Genomic DNA, 14,481 nt, shown 5'->3' on the forward strand with positions numbered 1-14,481 from the left:
AAATAATTCAAATGATACAGTACTGCTGAAGTAGGCTAGCTGGCAGTGGCTGCGTTGTTGTTGTTCTATCTCTCTATAGTGCTGTTTCTTGTATTATGGTCTCTTGTTTCTTTAGAGGTTTCACTTTGTTGTCCTTTTTCTTTTCCTTTTTCTTCTGTCCCTTATTTTGTCTTCCTTTCTTCTGTTAACTAGATATTTTTTTGTTGTTATTATTTGTAAGCTAGCTAGCTTATTCCAGGAGAGTCCCTAGCAACTGCTTAGCAACAAGTAAACAATTCAGCTAGCAATTCAGCTAGCTAAGATAACTGTACAATTTTATGAAAAATAGTTACTTCTTCAAAAGCCTGTCTTTTTGGTTTGTTCCTTGTTTTGTCTTCTATTGAGTCTTGCAGTTTTCTCTTGATTTTTTCGATGTACTTCACTCTAAAAAACCATTTAAATCTCAATATATACAGGAGCTCATTTTTCAGCAGCTGCTCAATTTAGAACTCCGGAACACAAAGTACGACATCTGAGTTAAACTGGCTTTTCACACCAACTACCCCAGCATCTATTAACTTCAGCTCAGTCATCTCACTCATTGTACACGACAAAAGCCTGGGGCATGCATCTCTCGTGTGACCAGGAGTGAAACGGAGGAAGCACATACGCTCTCCCATGCAATGAGACTGAGTGCCTATAGTATCATTACAGACCTTGCAGGCCTGGTCACTGGTATGATGTTGAGACCTTGGGTTGTGTGCAGGGGGGTTGTGTTCACGGGAACCACTGTTTTGTCGCTGCACTTTCTCCATTAGTTCCAACATGTCCATCTCATCTGGCTGCTGCTGTGCATTGACCAAGGCAGGAGTTATGGAAGTATTGCAGGAGGATGGGGTAGATTAGATCCAGGTTCTGTTTGACGTCCAACGACTCTTTACAACATTCCTGGCTTTTCCCATTAACCTGCTCATGATCTCTGCTGCTTGATCAGGCACATCACATCTTTGCTTTTTCAAATAGTCTGTCATATCAACCCACTCCTGAACTGTGTACCCGCACTCCTAACACGATCAGCTAATGACTGATATATCCCCACTCCCCGACCATGAATCCCACTGGACATTGCATTGCTACCTGTATGTTTGCTAAACCAAACACCCCTCCCCTTGGCAATATTAGGAGTAATAAAATAGTCAACTATTTCATTATCAGTTGAAGATTTGTGATCCCTGACATCGCCCTTAGATGAAACAAATTAAATGTCAAAGAAAAAGTTAAAGAAAAATTGACAAACTGGAAAATCACAACACTGAAATGACAAAACAGCAGCCCTATGGCATGAAACCAAACATCTGACCAGAAGAGCACACTTGATCTTCACTTCCCCCGGTGATCTGCGTCAGGCTGATCATGAGGATCATCCGGGTCACGGCACCAGTGTAACGGCTCTTGTATGGGTCATTGACAAAGGGCACAGTGCTGTTCTCTTTCACGGTTTATTCTCCATCAAATTTGAATTCTTTGGATCTGCAAATACATTCACAACACTGTGTAAACTTCAGAACAACTGCAAACCCACCAAGTAAAGTTGATCATGCGCACATATACAGTACCAGTCAAAAGTTTGGACACACCTACTCATTCCAGGGTTTTTCTTTATTTGTATTATTTTCTACATTGTAGAATAATAGTGAAGATATCAAAACTATTAAATATCACATATGGAATCATGTAGTAACCAAAAAAGTGTATTTTAAATTTGAGATTCATCAAAGTAGCCACCCTTTGACTTGATGACAGCTTTGCAAACTTGGCATACTCTTGGCATTCTCTCAACGAGCTTCATGATGTAGTCACCTGGAATGCATTTCAATTAAAAGTTGTGCCTTAAGTTAATTTGTGGAATTTCTTCAATGCAGTTAAGCCAATCAGTTGTGTTGTGACAAGGTAGGGGTGGTATATAGAAAATAGCCCTATTTGGTAGAAGACCAAGTCAATATCATTAGTTATTAGTTTAAGACATGAAGGTCATTCAATGCGGAAACATTTCAAGAACTTCAATTGCAGTTGTAAAAACCAAGCGCTAATGATGAATCTGGCTCTCATGAAGACCGCCACAGGAAAGGAAGACCCAGAGTTACCTCTGCTGCAGAGGATAAGTTCATTAGAGTTGCCAGCCTCAGAAATTGTAGCCCAAATAAATGCTTCACAAGAGTTCAAGTAACAGACGCATCTCAAAATCAACTGTTCAGAGGAGCCTGCATGAATCAGGCCTTCAAGGTCGAAATGCTGCAAAGAAACCACTACTAAAGACACCAATAAGAAGATGCTTGCTAGGGCCAAGAAACAAGAGCAATGGACATTCGACTGGTGGAAATCTGTCCTTTGGTCCGAGTCCAAATTTTGAGATTTATAGTTCCAACCGCCGTGTCTTTGCGAGACGTGGAGTAGGTGAACGGATGATCTCCGCATGTGTGCTTGCCACAATTAAGCATGGAGGGCGTGGTGTGGGGGTGCTTTGCTGGTGACATTGTTGGTGATTTATTTAGAATTCAAGGCACACTTAACCAGCCTGGCTACTAGAGCATTCTGCAGCGATACGTCATCCCATCTGGTTTGGGCTTAGTGGGACTATTATTTGTTTTTCAACAGGACAATGACCCAACACACCTCCAGGCTGTGTAAGGGCTATTTGACCAAGACGGAGAGTGATGGAGTGCTACATCAGATGACTTGGCCTCCACAATCACCTGACCTCAACCCAATTGGGATGGTTTGGGATGAGTTGGACCACAGAGTGAAGGAAAAGCAGCCAATAAGTGCTCAGCATATGTGGGAACTCCTTCAAGACTGTTGGAAAAGCATTCCCTGTGAAGCTGGTTGAGAGAATGCCAAGGGTGTGCAAAGCTGTCATCCAGGCAAAGGGTAGCTACTTTGAAGAATCTCAGATAAAACAAATCAAAATATATTTTATAACACTTGTTTGGTTACTACATGATTCTGTATGTGTTATTTCATAGTTTTGATATTTTCACTAGTTTTCTATAAGGTAAAAAATAAAGAAAACCCCTTGAATGAGTAGGTGTGTCCAAACTTTTGACTTATACTGTAAGCCTATCTAAATTGGTAAAAAAAAAAAAAAGATAATCCCACAACCCTGTTACTTTTCACTTTATCACATAGTCTGGCAGTTGCAGTTGGGTTATTAGCAATTGTGTGCAGGTGGGGTGAGCAAACGGCTGACACGCGCATCACTACAGCTCACCACTCACGTTTACATTGTGAATGCTTAAGAATAAATCTTGTGTTGAGTAATGAACAGCAGTGGCATTGATGAGTAACATGCCAAGAAGGATTTTTGCCCCATTGGTTAGAGGTGTTGGAGTTAATCTGCCATCTAGTGGACACAAGATTACGGTTACATTAACACTATGCGATTGTGAATTGTCAGATTAATATAGCGTTTGTTATAGCGTAGTTTGAATATAACCTTTACATGCTTTGCCGAAAGACCGATTTCATAAATAATCCTGTTTACATGGACACATCTGAAATCAGGCTACCTGATGGCAGAAAATCGGCAATCAAAATAAAAGTTCTACCACTATGACCATCTTATTTTTGGGACGCGTTTCACATTGAGTTCAGACATATAAAGTTTGTTTGTGAAAACTACTTCTAAGACTCATACATTCAGTTGTTCCGAACTCACTTCACTCACGCTAGAGGAAGTTTGTGTTAGCACATGCGCAGATCAAAAACACTGCTGGAATGCCGATTTCTAAGGTGTTTACATGTCCTAATAATTTGAAAGATTGCTCAGAAAACCAGGTGATTTAATTGTCGTATGCTTACTTTGATTTTGACCGTACGCCGATTTTAAGATGAGCAGAGTAAGGCATTTACTTGACTTGCGTCATCTGCCTACTGCCATAATCAGTTTATTATTGAATTATTACTTTGCATGTAAACTTACTCTGAGTATGTACTCATGCTTTATCTTGGTCAGGTCGCAATTGTAAATGAGAACTTGTTCTCAACTTGCCTACCTGGTTAAATAAAGGTGAAATTAAAAAAAATGTGTTGCACAGGACCGACTGACACATTCACACATCACTATGCAAATTATTGTGATAAATATGACTGAATTGTGATTTGAAATGTAAAAATTAAAATAAAAAAACTTGAAATATGGTGTCCTTCACAGACCAACATTACTCCTAGAAAACTATCAGCCATGGTTGGACTTGAAAGTCTACTCAAAAGTGGATGCTTCTATGTCAGAGGTACAGTAATGGGTCATTTCAAAGATATAATTTTGAAAATCACAAATTAAATGAATAATTATTGATATTTGGCCCTTAGTTGCTCGAGTTGGTTCTGGAGAATTTTGTATATCCCTGGTACAGGTGAGTAGTTTCTACCACAGTTTTGAACAATTTGACTTGGGTTTTCTGTCTGGATTTTGGAATGCGTATTTCATTATGCTTTTTATTACTTTACTTTATAGGGACATCACCGATGATGAGGCATGCGTAGATGAACTGAGAATTACTTTTCGTTTCTTTGCATCTGTGTTAGTTCGACGCGCTCAGAAGGTGATATATAGTTCTGTCTATTAATCTCTTTCACCCACATTCTGTTCTCCGAATAGTAACCTTTATCAAGACACCTTAGCATATATTAGAATTTTGTATGTCATTTGAATCCACATATTGCTAATGGTTAATACCGTGTTAATGTGCTGTGGCTGTTTTTCAGACTCTACGCTAACTGTGTAATTGTTTCACACAGGTTGATGTCCCCTCACTTATTTCTGGCAAAATGATGAAAGCTGCCATGAAGCACGTTGAAATCATTGCAAAGGCCAAACAAAAAGGTTTACAATTTGTTTTGTGGATTTGCACATTTTCATTCTCACAGTAGTATTCTGCACTGCAAGATGTTGGTCAATAAAGAAAACAAAATGTGTACTGGCTGTGCAAGGGTTAATACTCTGTGTTCTAGTGAAGAACACTGAAGGTTTGCAGCAGGCTGCTCTGGATGAGTATGGCCCTGACCTGCATGTTGCCCTGCGCAGTCGCAGAGAGGAGCTGCTTTATCTCCGGAAGTTGACGGAGATGCTCTTTTCCTATCTCATGCCACCCAAAGCTACTGACTGCAGGTAGGCCCACCCAACCAGGCAGTCCATGCACCTCTGTCAGTCACAATTGTATATTTTATATATATTTTATTATTCTTATCACTATCTTGTTATCAAAATGATTGACATTTAACTGTTTATTATTGATCTTAACCACTAAATATACTGAGTGAACATTTTTTCTGTCAGATCTTCCTCAAGGAAAAACTGAACACTACTCTTAAATTCATTTGAAATCAGGCACTTTATCTGAATCCTATGTCTTCCTGATTGTCAGATCTTTAGCTCTGCTGATGCGAGAGGTCATGGTAGGGTCTGTGTTCCTCCCCACCTTGGACTTCATGGCTGATCCTGTAAGTAGAATGTTGTGTGCTTAGTGATATAGGATATGAATACGAACGGATATAAAAGAGCAGAACATGTACTTCTGGAATGGTAGCAATTTAACTGAGCGGTGGTTGACATATTCCATCTTATTGATGCATTCCTCCTGTTGCTTTTCAGGATACTGTGAACCACATGGTTCTAATATTTGTTGATGACTCTCCAGTAAGTAAATTGGGCGTTTTACCAAACCTCATGTGGCAGCATCATGCTGTAATGCATTTGTGATTTATTCCTCAAATTGTTTGCCCAGCCTGAGCTGGCCATGGATCCACCATATGCCCTGGTTCCATTCCTGCAGAAATACGCTGACCCTCGTACCAAGAAGACATCTGTAAGTACTTAGTCCCTTCAGCATTTGGAACAGAAAGCCCTTGTTAGTTATGTATCCATTCCACTGACAATTAATAGCTGTACTACTGTACCCTCCTAGTTCTAATAAGCACAAATAGAAAGGTAGTCGGTGAACTAAAACCGAAGACATGACAAAATAATAGTTAAAAAAAGGCAATAGTTAAAGTATTGGTTTAGAGTTTTGCATAGACAAGCACAGTTTCTGAACTCTGTGGCTGTCCTCCCGCCTGTGGTTTCCCAGGTGCTGAAGCTGGAGCTGAAGGAGATCCGGGAGCAACAGGACTTGCTCTTCCGCTTCATGAACTTCCTGAAGCAGGAGGGGGCCGTGCAGGTTCTTCAGTTCTGCCTCACTGTGGGTACGGACAGCACTACTTTCAGAGATCCTCATACAAGGCTATAAAAGGCCTTTTGTTTGCCTCCTACCACATTCTCACCCCTTAAAATATTTTTTGAATTGAGTTGTTTGTCATGGCAGAAATACATTTGTATTGCCATCTTTTCTGCATGCTACTCCCATATTGAGAGGCATGTATATTGAAGACCATAAGTCCATGATGACAGAGTAACCATAGTCGGTGATGTCTAGAGTCACAACACTCAACCCCACTTCTCTTTCTTTATTAGTGTGCTTGCTGAAGGCAAGACACTATTTCTTATTCGACTTCTTCAGGCCCACTCTAGAGCTTAAAATATGTTAGCTATTAACACGAAACCAGATTGCCCCAGTTTAGATGGTTTGAGAAAATATTTTTGATAGCATTTCTACTTTTTTTTTATTACTGCAATATTTAAATGAGCTCCCATAGACTAAAATGGTAATGTTTTAAATAATAATCTAGACCTATCAACCATTTTACTGTTTAAGCTATCAACTCCAAACCAACATTGAGATGTTCAGACTGACCCTACTTAGATTGCTTGTCAAAAACCTGTTGGTACTATATATAATCTTTGAACTATAACCGTTTCAAATGTGTATAAATAATCATGAGTTTGAATGAAACCCATAGGAATACAGAGGTAGCAATTCAAAATGCGCCCCTCTGTATGTGTAGCCCATCTATCTGATGATGTCTGGTCAAAAATAGTTTGATATTGTTGCCACCTAGGGCTGTTGCGATGACTGTATTGCCGCCACACCAGCGGTCACAAGTCAAAAGGCAGTCAAATTCCACGTGACCGTTTAGTCACGGTAATTAGGCTTCTCCAAGTTCTAATGCTGCTGATGGTCATTAGTAGTCTACCAAACTTGCTAACTGCTTGGGACTCAGCACTCTATTGTCCCTCTAATCACTCTAACATCAATGCAAATGTGTTTGAAAATCTAATCAAACACTTCATGAGAGCCAATGAGCTCCTGTTACACAACATTTCTATAGGCTATGCAATTGCATGAGAAAACAGAGTGATGGCCTCTATTTTAAAAAGAGGATCCCATCTTTCTATAGGCTAGGCCTACTATATTTATTTCTCAACTTTCCTAATATTAAGCACATTGTTTATCTTTACAACAGGAGTATAGCCTACCTGGCTGGCATTTATAAAATTAACCATGGGAAAAGCGCCCTCCATTCGCTACTGAAGTTCATAGATTACATGTATGTTTTACCACTGCCCCTGTTTCGAGACAGGTGCATGATAATGGGTCATTCTAAATCAAAACACATTTTACACATATATTATTTAGTACACGTAAAGACATGATTAAGTCAAGAATAGTCTGATGGGTGGCAATATTAACCTATATATTATCACTTTTATTGCATACCAGAACTGTCCCAGACTATGTTTGGAATATTTAGTTCTCGCACAGAATAGAATATGTTGACTTTTGTACTATGGGGGATAGTAGATTGACATAGGCTAGTGCTTTTGCTGTTCATTAGGCCTATTCATCTTGTTGGCTGACAAAAAGTAAATGTGGACAGTTCTTCCAATATCTTCAATATGCACCTCGAAATTGGATAAGGACGTGCGCAGTTGCGTCCCGGATGTGTCGGTCTTCACTTGTAGCCTGTGAGAAAGACCCAATCACGTGATGGAGAGCCATGTGAGTGAGCGGTGCTTAGGAGCGTACAGCACTCAGGGTGAAGGGTACAATGTAGCACAATGGCCACTGGCCGCAAAATGTCTTTTTTAGGGGGCATTACGGACACAAAGGGTGCCGGCGTGAAATTCGAGGCATTATCAAGTGCTTGTCTAATTGTGAGAGAATGAGAGACAAATGAAGTGTGCAGCTTGCGCAAAAAAAACAAAGCAGAGCTCATGCCTTTCAAGCAACTTTTTTCAAATCATTAGTTGCATCATGCAGCCTTACAATGTATTAAAAATCAAAACATGTAGCCTAACGTTTGTAGAACAACTTAAGTTACATTAATAACTCATTAATAATAGCCACATGTGCGCACACCCTCAAATCGTTTGGAAAAAAATATTGGGATTTTGTTTAGCTTGGTTAAATTTTATTCTTCATACAATAAAATAATGCCATGGAATTTTAAGTCTTGTTTACTAAATGAACTAGTGTAGCCCACAGCCATTTGGCATAGCCAGTTCAGGACCAAACATAAGGACAACTGAAGAGTATGCTATTCTGTTCTTCTGAAATAGATTAGATGTTCTTCATATAATGCTTCTTTTGACCTGTATTACGTAGCCTTAAAGTCTAATAAATCCATGTGTGGAAGCCAGGAAATGCTAAATGTGAGCCCGACAGTTATTTGCTTGACAATCACAGGCTGACTACATTTCGTGACCGCTCTGTTGCTGCCTGTAGCATTTGTCCTCCCTTGATAAACAATTATACAATAATGGGCGCAATCAGCTTTGAGCTAAACTGAGTGAGCTCAGCTGTGAATAGACCTATCAAGGGAAGACAGTTTGGATTTGGCTTAACACCAAGCACATCAAGCCAAACTTAATTGACAGAAAACAACTTGAATTGTTGCATCTCGTTGTGTTGTCCTCCGGTGGCTAGCTAGCTGAAATTGGCCCTTTCCTAAATTAGCCATGGACAGAGGTAGGAATTTCAACTTGTGGCTTTACTTACTTCTCTGTACTGGCCAGTGATTATAACGGTGATTCTGATCTAACCATAAATTCATACATTGTGCCTCAGGCCTGAGAGGATGGAAGTTCAATATGTAGCTAGATGTAGTAGGCTAATGTTAACTAGCAGGCTAATCGTTGCCCATGAAGTCAGACTAGCCAGCCAGCATTTTAGCCAGGGAGCCGAAGACAACAAAAACTAAGTGTGTACTGTATGAAAATCATAGACCGTTTCGGCAACATGAAAGAGAGGAGGATGGCATTAGCGTTTTTCTACACGTAGGGTGAGTCAACATGTTTTTTTTAAACTTACTTACACGCGCGCACACATCAGAACCATGGACAGCCACATATCTAGCTTATGTTGATTGGACTAAATTGTTTTTGAAATATTTTAGTTGTCACTATATTAGACTAAGCATAGGTGATTTGATGTTGAAATGGTGCTGGAATAGTGGAGGCAGCTCCCTGTTCTCTTTGTGACTTGTGTTAACCCTACGGTGTTCTAAATCAATAGTTGTTTAGTAGTCTGAAAATGTCAGAAACGTTAACTTGCTTAACCATGCTGTAGGTCATGTGACTGTTTGTTACATGCAATATGTTTTGTGGACTTCACCGGACATATGTCCGGTGAAGTCCATAATATGTCCACTCTCTGGTTTTGTGTTGAAACAAAGGTGTGGTTGAATTTATTCTGCCACTGTGCCTTATTGTCCCGACCTTTAAGCCTATATATCGGGGTCGCAAGGCATATGAACTAACGGTATAGAACAAACAACGCAAGTATCACAACACGTAGGTCGTAATATGGCTTTTTTTTCCCCAGTGATTTTACCCACGCACCTCTACTGTGAATTTGGAAGTTTTCTAAAACATTGATCAATCAAGTAACACTGTAACAGCATTCATCTTCTTCTCCTTCATGTCATTCCAGAGGAGTTCAATGATAAGATCCTGTGTCCGGAGCTGAGTGACTCTGAGCTGCAGCGCCTGCATGGAGAGGTGCAGCACCTCTATGAGACCTACTGCCTGGAAGAAAGCATCGACAAGATCAGCTTTGACCCCTTCATCATCGAGGAAATACGAAACAGTAAGCTCTGCTAGATTCTCAGTACACAATCATTGTTCAACATAGTGTGAAGTACGCAGCCTTTTTTGTTCAGATATGTGCTATTTTCTCAAAGTCCACAAACCTTGAAAATATATATGACTTGCTCTTTTTAATATATTTTATTTATTTTACTGTACTCTGTCATAATTGGCACTAGTTGCACAGGGGCCGTACGAGGGTGTGGTGAAGCTGCAGACCATGCACTGCCTGTTTGAGGCCTATGAGCATGTGCTGTCTCTGCTGGAGAGCGTCTTCACCCCCATGTTCTGCCACAGCGATGAGGTGAGCCCAAGTACAGCACCTACACTACTATACTATCGTCTGTTCTAAATTACACATAGGGCAAACATACTATGACAGAGTCAAAAGATATACAAAAGCAAGTTGACAAATGGATAACATTTTCCCACATTTATAGCTCTCTTTCTCTCTGCAGTATTTCAGACACCTTCTGAGGGGGGTGGAGTCTCCAAAAATGGACTCCAGAATGAACAGGTTTGTGCTCCTGATGGCAATGACTACATTGGAAAGATGTCTAATATTACTCTAAGCTTAAGTGGTTTAGTGTAGTTAGTTTTATAGGTTTTTTGGTGTTGTCATAATATAGCCCACAAATGTTCCCTTTACATCTAAATAGAGACTTAATTGGAGAGCTTTAATATTCTTCCAAACAGAAGTGTTAAGACTAGTTTCATTATGTCATTCATGTAATACACAGAATGCCTCCAAGTCTAAATCAAGTTCACATCAACACTACATTAGGGTGGTGTATTATTTTTGGCCCCAGTAACAGACCTGTTGACGCCCACCACATCCCCACAAAGGGCACTGAGGCTAATTTGTACTATTTGTGGGCTGCTCCTGTTTATCCTGGCAGCCTGTGATTCATTGTGCCTATTATTCCAGGAATAGTCTGAGTTTGGATGATATGAGGTGAGTATGTGTTTTGAATGATGCAGGCCAAGCTAATGTCCCTCGGCTGGCTGCCGTTGATTTAGCTGCTTGCAAGATATGCTATTTAATATGCCCAGAATGAAGTGAATGGAACCAAAATTTGCCTGAGAACAAAAGCATTGTGGGGCAATAAGCACTTGTCTTCAGTAGGCTTTTGCAATCTAGTGTTTGTATGTGTTTTTGTATTGACTTACCTTTGCCGTGTTGAATTGCGCTAACTGAACAAGAATTGGGGTTATTGGCCTATGTTACATTTTGGATAGATGTATTGGTCTTTATTTTAGTTGCACCTTTTGAATATACAAAGTAAAGGTCGACCGATTTTATGATTTTTCAATGCCGATACAATACCAACTATTGGAGGACCCCCCCAAAAAAAGCCGATGCCGATTTACATTTATTTTTTTTTTTTTTTTACATGTATTTGTAATAATGACAATTACAACAATACTGAATGAACACTTATTTTAACTTAACATAATACATCAATAAAATCAATTTAGCCTCAAATAAATAATGAAACATGTTACATTTGGTTTAAATAATGCAAAAACAAAGTGTTGGAGAAGAAAGTAAAAGTGCAATATGTGCCATGTAAGAAAGTTAACATTTAAGTTCCTTGCTCAGAACATGAGAACATATGAAAGCTGGTGGTTCCTTTTAACATGAGTCTTCAATATTCCCAGGTAAGACATTTTAGGTTGTAGTTATTAACCTCTTGATTCTAGCCATCCCGGATCCGGGATCGTGAATACAGCCTCAAGCTCATTACCATAACGCAACGTTAACTATTCATGGAAATCGCAAATGAAATGAAATAAATATATTAGCTCTCAAGCTTAGCCTTTTGTTAACAACACTGTCATCTCAGATTTTCAAAATATGCTTTTGAACCATAGCTAAACAAGCATTTGTGTAACAGTATTGATAGCCTAGCATAGCATTAAGCCTGGCATTCAGCATGCAACATTTTCACAAAAACAAGAAAAGCATTCAAATAAAATCATTTACTTTTGAAGAACTTCAGATGTTTTCAATGAGGAGACTCTCAGTTAGATAGCAAATGTTCAGTTTTTACAAAAAGATTATTTGTGTAGACAAATCGTTCCGTTTTCTTCACGTTTGGGTAAGAAAAAACCCGAAAATTAAGTCATTACAACGCTAACTTTTTTTCCAAATTAACTCCATAATATCGACAGAAACATGGCAAACGTTGTTTCGAATCAATCCTCAAGGTGTTTTTCACATATCTATCGATGATAAATCATTCGTGGCAGTTCACTTTCTCCTCTGAAGAAATGGAACGCGCATGGACCTAGAGATTACGCAATAATTTCAACGCAGGACACCGGGCGGACACCTGGTAAATGTAGTCTCTTATGGTCAATCTTCCAATGATATGCCTACAAATACGTCACAATGCTGCAGACACCTTGGGGAAACGACAGAAAGGGCAGGCTCATTCCTGGCGCATTCACAGCCATATAAGGAGACATTGGAACACAGCACCTTCAGAATCTGGGGCATTTCCTGTATGAAATTTCATCTTGGTTTCGCCTGTAGCATTAGTTCTGGGGCACTCACAGATCATATATTTTCAGTTTTGGAAACGTCAAGAGTTTTTTTCTTTCCAAAGCTGTCAATTACATGCATAGTCGAGCATCTTTTCGTGACAAAATATCTTGTTTAAAACGGGAGCGTTTTTTATCCAAAAATTAAGAGCGCCCCCTATCTCAAAGAAGTTAAAGGAATTATAGGACTATTTTCTCTATACCATTTGTATTTCATTAACCTTTGACTATTGGATGTTTTTATAGGCACTTTAGTATTGCCAGTGTAGCAGTATAGCTTCCATCCCTCTCCTCGCTCCTCCCTGGGCTCGAACCAGGAACACAACGACAACAGCCACCCTCGAAGCAGCGTTACCCATGCAGAGCAAGGGGAACAACCACTTCAAGTCTCAGAGCGAGTGACATTTGAAACGCTATTAGCGCGCACCCCGCTAACTAGCTAGCCATTTCACATCGGTTACACCAGCCTAATCTCAGGAGTTGATAGGCTTGAAGTCATAAACAGCGCAATGCTTTACGCACAACGAAGAGCTGCTGGCAAAACACACGAAAGAGCAGTTTGAATGAATGCTTACGAGCCTGCTGCTGCCTACCACCGCTCAGTCAGACTGCTCTATCAAATCAGACTTAATTATAACATAATAACACAAAGAAATTACGAGCCTTAGTTTCTGGATTCGACCATATTAATGTCCTATCTCGAAAACAAGACGTTTATTCTTTCAGTGAAATACGGAACCGTTCCGTATTTTATCTAAGGGGTGGCATCCATTAGTCTAAATATTCCTGTTACATTGCACAACCTTCAATGTTATGTCATAATTACATCAAATTCTGGCAAATTAGGCAGCCCAAACTGTTGCATATACACTGACTCTGCGTGCAATGAACGCAAGAGAAGTGAGACAATTTCACCTGGTTAATATTGCCTGCTAACCTGGATTTCTTTTGGCTAAATATGCAGGTTTAAAAAATATATACTTCTGTGTAATTGATTTTAAGAAAGGCATTGATGTTCATGGTTAGGTACACATTGGAGCAACAATACGCACCGCATCAATTATATGCAACGCAGGACACGCTAGATAAACTAGTAATATCATCAACCATGTGTAGTTAACTAGTGATTATGATTGATTGATTGTTTTTTATAAGATAAGTTCAATGCTAGCTAGCTTCTTACTGCATTCGCGTAATAGGCAGTCTCCTCGTGGAGTGCAATGAGAGGTAGGTGGTTAGAGCGTTGGACTAGTTCAACTGTAAGGTTGCAAGATTGAATCCCCCAAGTTGACAAGGTGAAAATCTGTCGTTCTGCCCCTGAACAGGCAGTTAACCCACCGTTCCTAGGCCGGCTCATTCCTGGCGCAGTTTCCTGAAAACTTGAAATTGGCCCTAATTAATCGGCCATTCCGATTAATCGCTCGACCTCTAATACAAAGATGCGAGTGCTTGAATGGAGGATGCTTTGTGTGTGGCTAGCTTTGAGCCTTAGTCTGTAAGCATGTACTCCTTTAATACACAACTTCAAAGTACCTCTCATCTGTTTTCGTCTGTCCGTTAGTTGAATGTGCAGCGTTTCATGTGTTCTCTCGTTGTGTGTTGTTCGGATATGGAAATCAGCATGGCATTTTGACATGAGGCAAGACTGCATTAACATCAGACGTTTGCATAAGTGGCCTCAACTGTTGGCAGGAACACATGCAGTCGCTCACAGCTCCCTTTCCGACTTTATGTTTTTGTTTGTGCCTGTGAAGGAATATCTCAAAACGAGGGGAGTCCTTCGGGATAAGCAGGATCGGCAGTAAAATCAAAGGTGTCTTCAAAAGCACTACCATGGAGGGGACTATGCTGCCGTACGCCATGGTCAACGCTGAAGATGAAGCGGTGAGCGCTTCCCCTCCAAATGGCACTCTATTCCTGATATAGTGCAATAA

General features: G+C 39.9%; 1 protein-coding gene across 7 annotated transcripts in view; it reads left to right on the forward strand.

Moving 5' to 3' along the window:
- LOC115139605 (sorting nexin-14-like) overlaps positions 1 to 14,481 on the forward strand; it is a 35,214-nt gene that overhangs the window by 12,915 nt on the left and 7,818 nt on the right. For 5 of the 7 annotated variants that reach the window (XM_029677165.2, XM_029677172.2, XM_029677163.2 and 2 more), the window contains 14 exons: positions 4,190 to 4,268; positions 4,348 to 4,391; positions 4,493 to 4,580; positions 4,777 to 4,861; positions 4,990 to 5,146; positions 5,403 to 5,478; positions 5,630 to 5,674; positions 5,763 to 5,843; positions 6,105 to 6,219; positions 9,846 to 10,001; positions 10,180 to 10,304; positions 10,459 to 10,517; positions 10,929 to 10,955; positions 14,302 to 14,431. In XM_029677165.2, the coding sequence (XP_029533025.2) occupies positions 4,190 to 4,268; positions 4,348 to 4,391; positions 4,493 to 4,580; positions 4,777 to 4,861; positions 4,990 to 5,146; positions 5,403 to 5,478; positions 5,630 to 5,674; positions 5,763 to 5,843; positions 6,105 to 6,219; positions 9,846 to 10,001; positions 10,180 to 10,304; positions 10,459 to 10,517; positions 10,929 to 10,955; positions 14,302 to 14,431 (1,267 nt within the window). The remainder of the gene's footprint in view (positions 1 to 4,189; positions 4,269 to 4,347; positions 4,392 to 4,492; positions 4,581 to 4,776; positions 4,862 to 4,989; positions 5,147 to 5,402; positions 5,479 to 5,629; positions 5,675 to 5,762; positions 5,844 to 6,104; positions 6,220 to 9,845; positions 10,002 to 10,179; positions 10,305 to 10,458; positions 10,518 to 10,928; positions 10,956 to 14,301; positions 14,432 to 14,481) is intronic. The other 2 variants (XM_029677168.2, XM_029677169.2) reach the window with 1 other exon arrangement.

Source organism: Oncorhynchus nerka, linkage group LG13, assembly GCF_034236695.1.
Source record: "Oncorhynchus nerka isolate Pitt River linkage group LG13, Oner_Uvic_2.0, whole genome shotgun sequence".
Lineage (NCBI taxonomy): Eukaryota > Metazoa > Chordata > Actinopteri > Salmoniformes > Salmonidae > Oncorhynchus > Oncorhynchus nerka.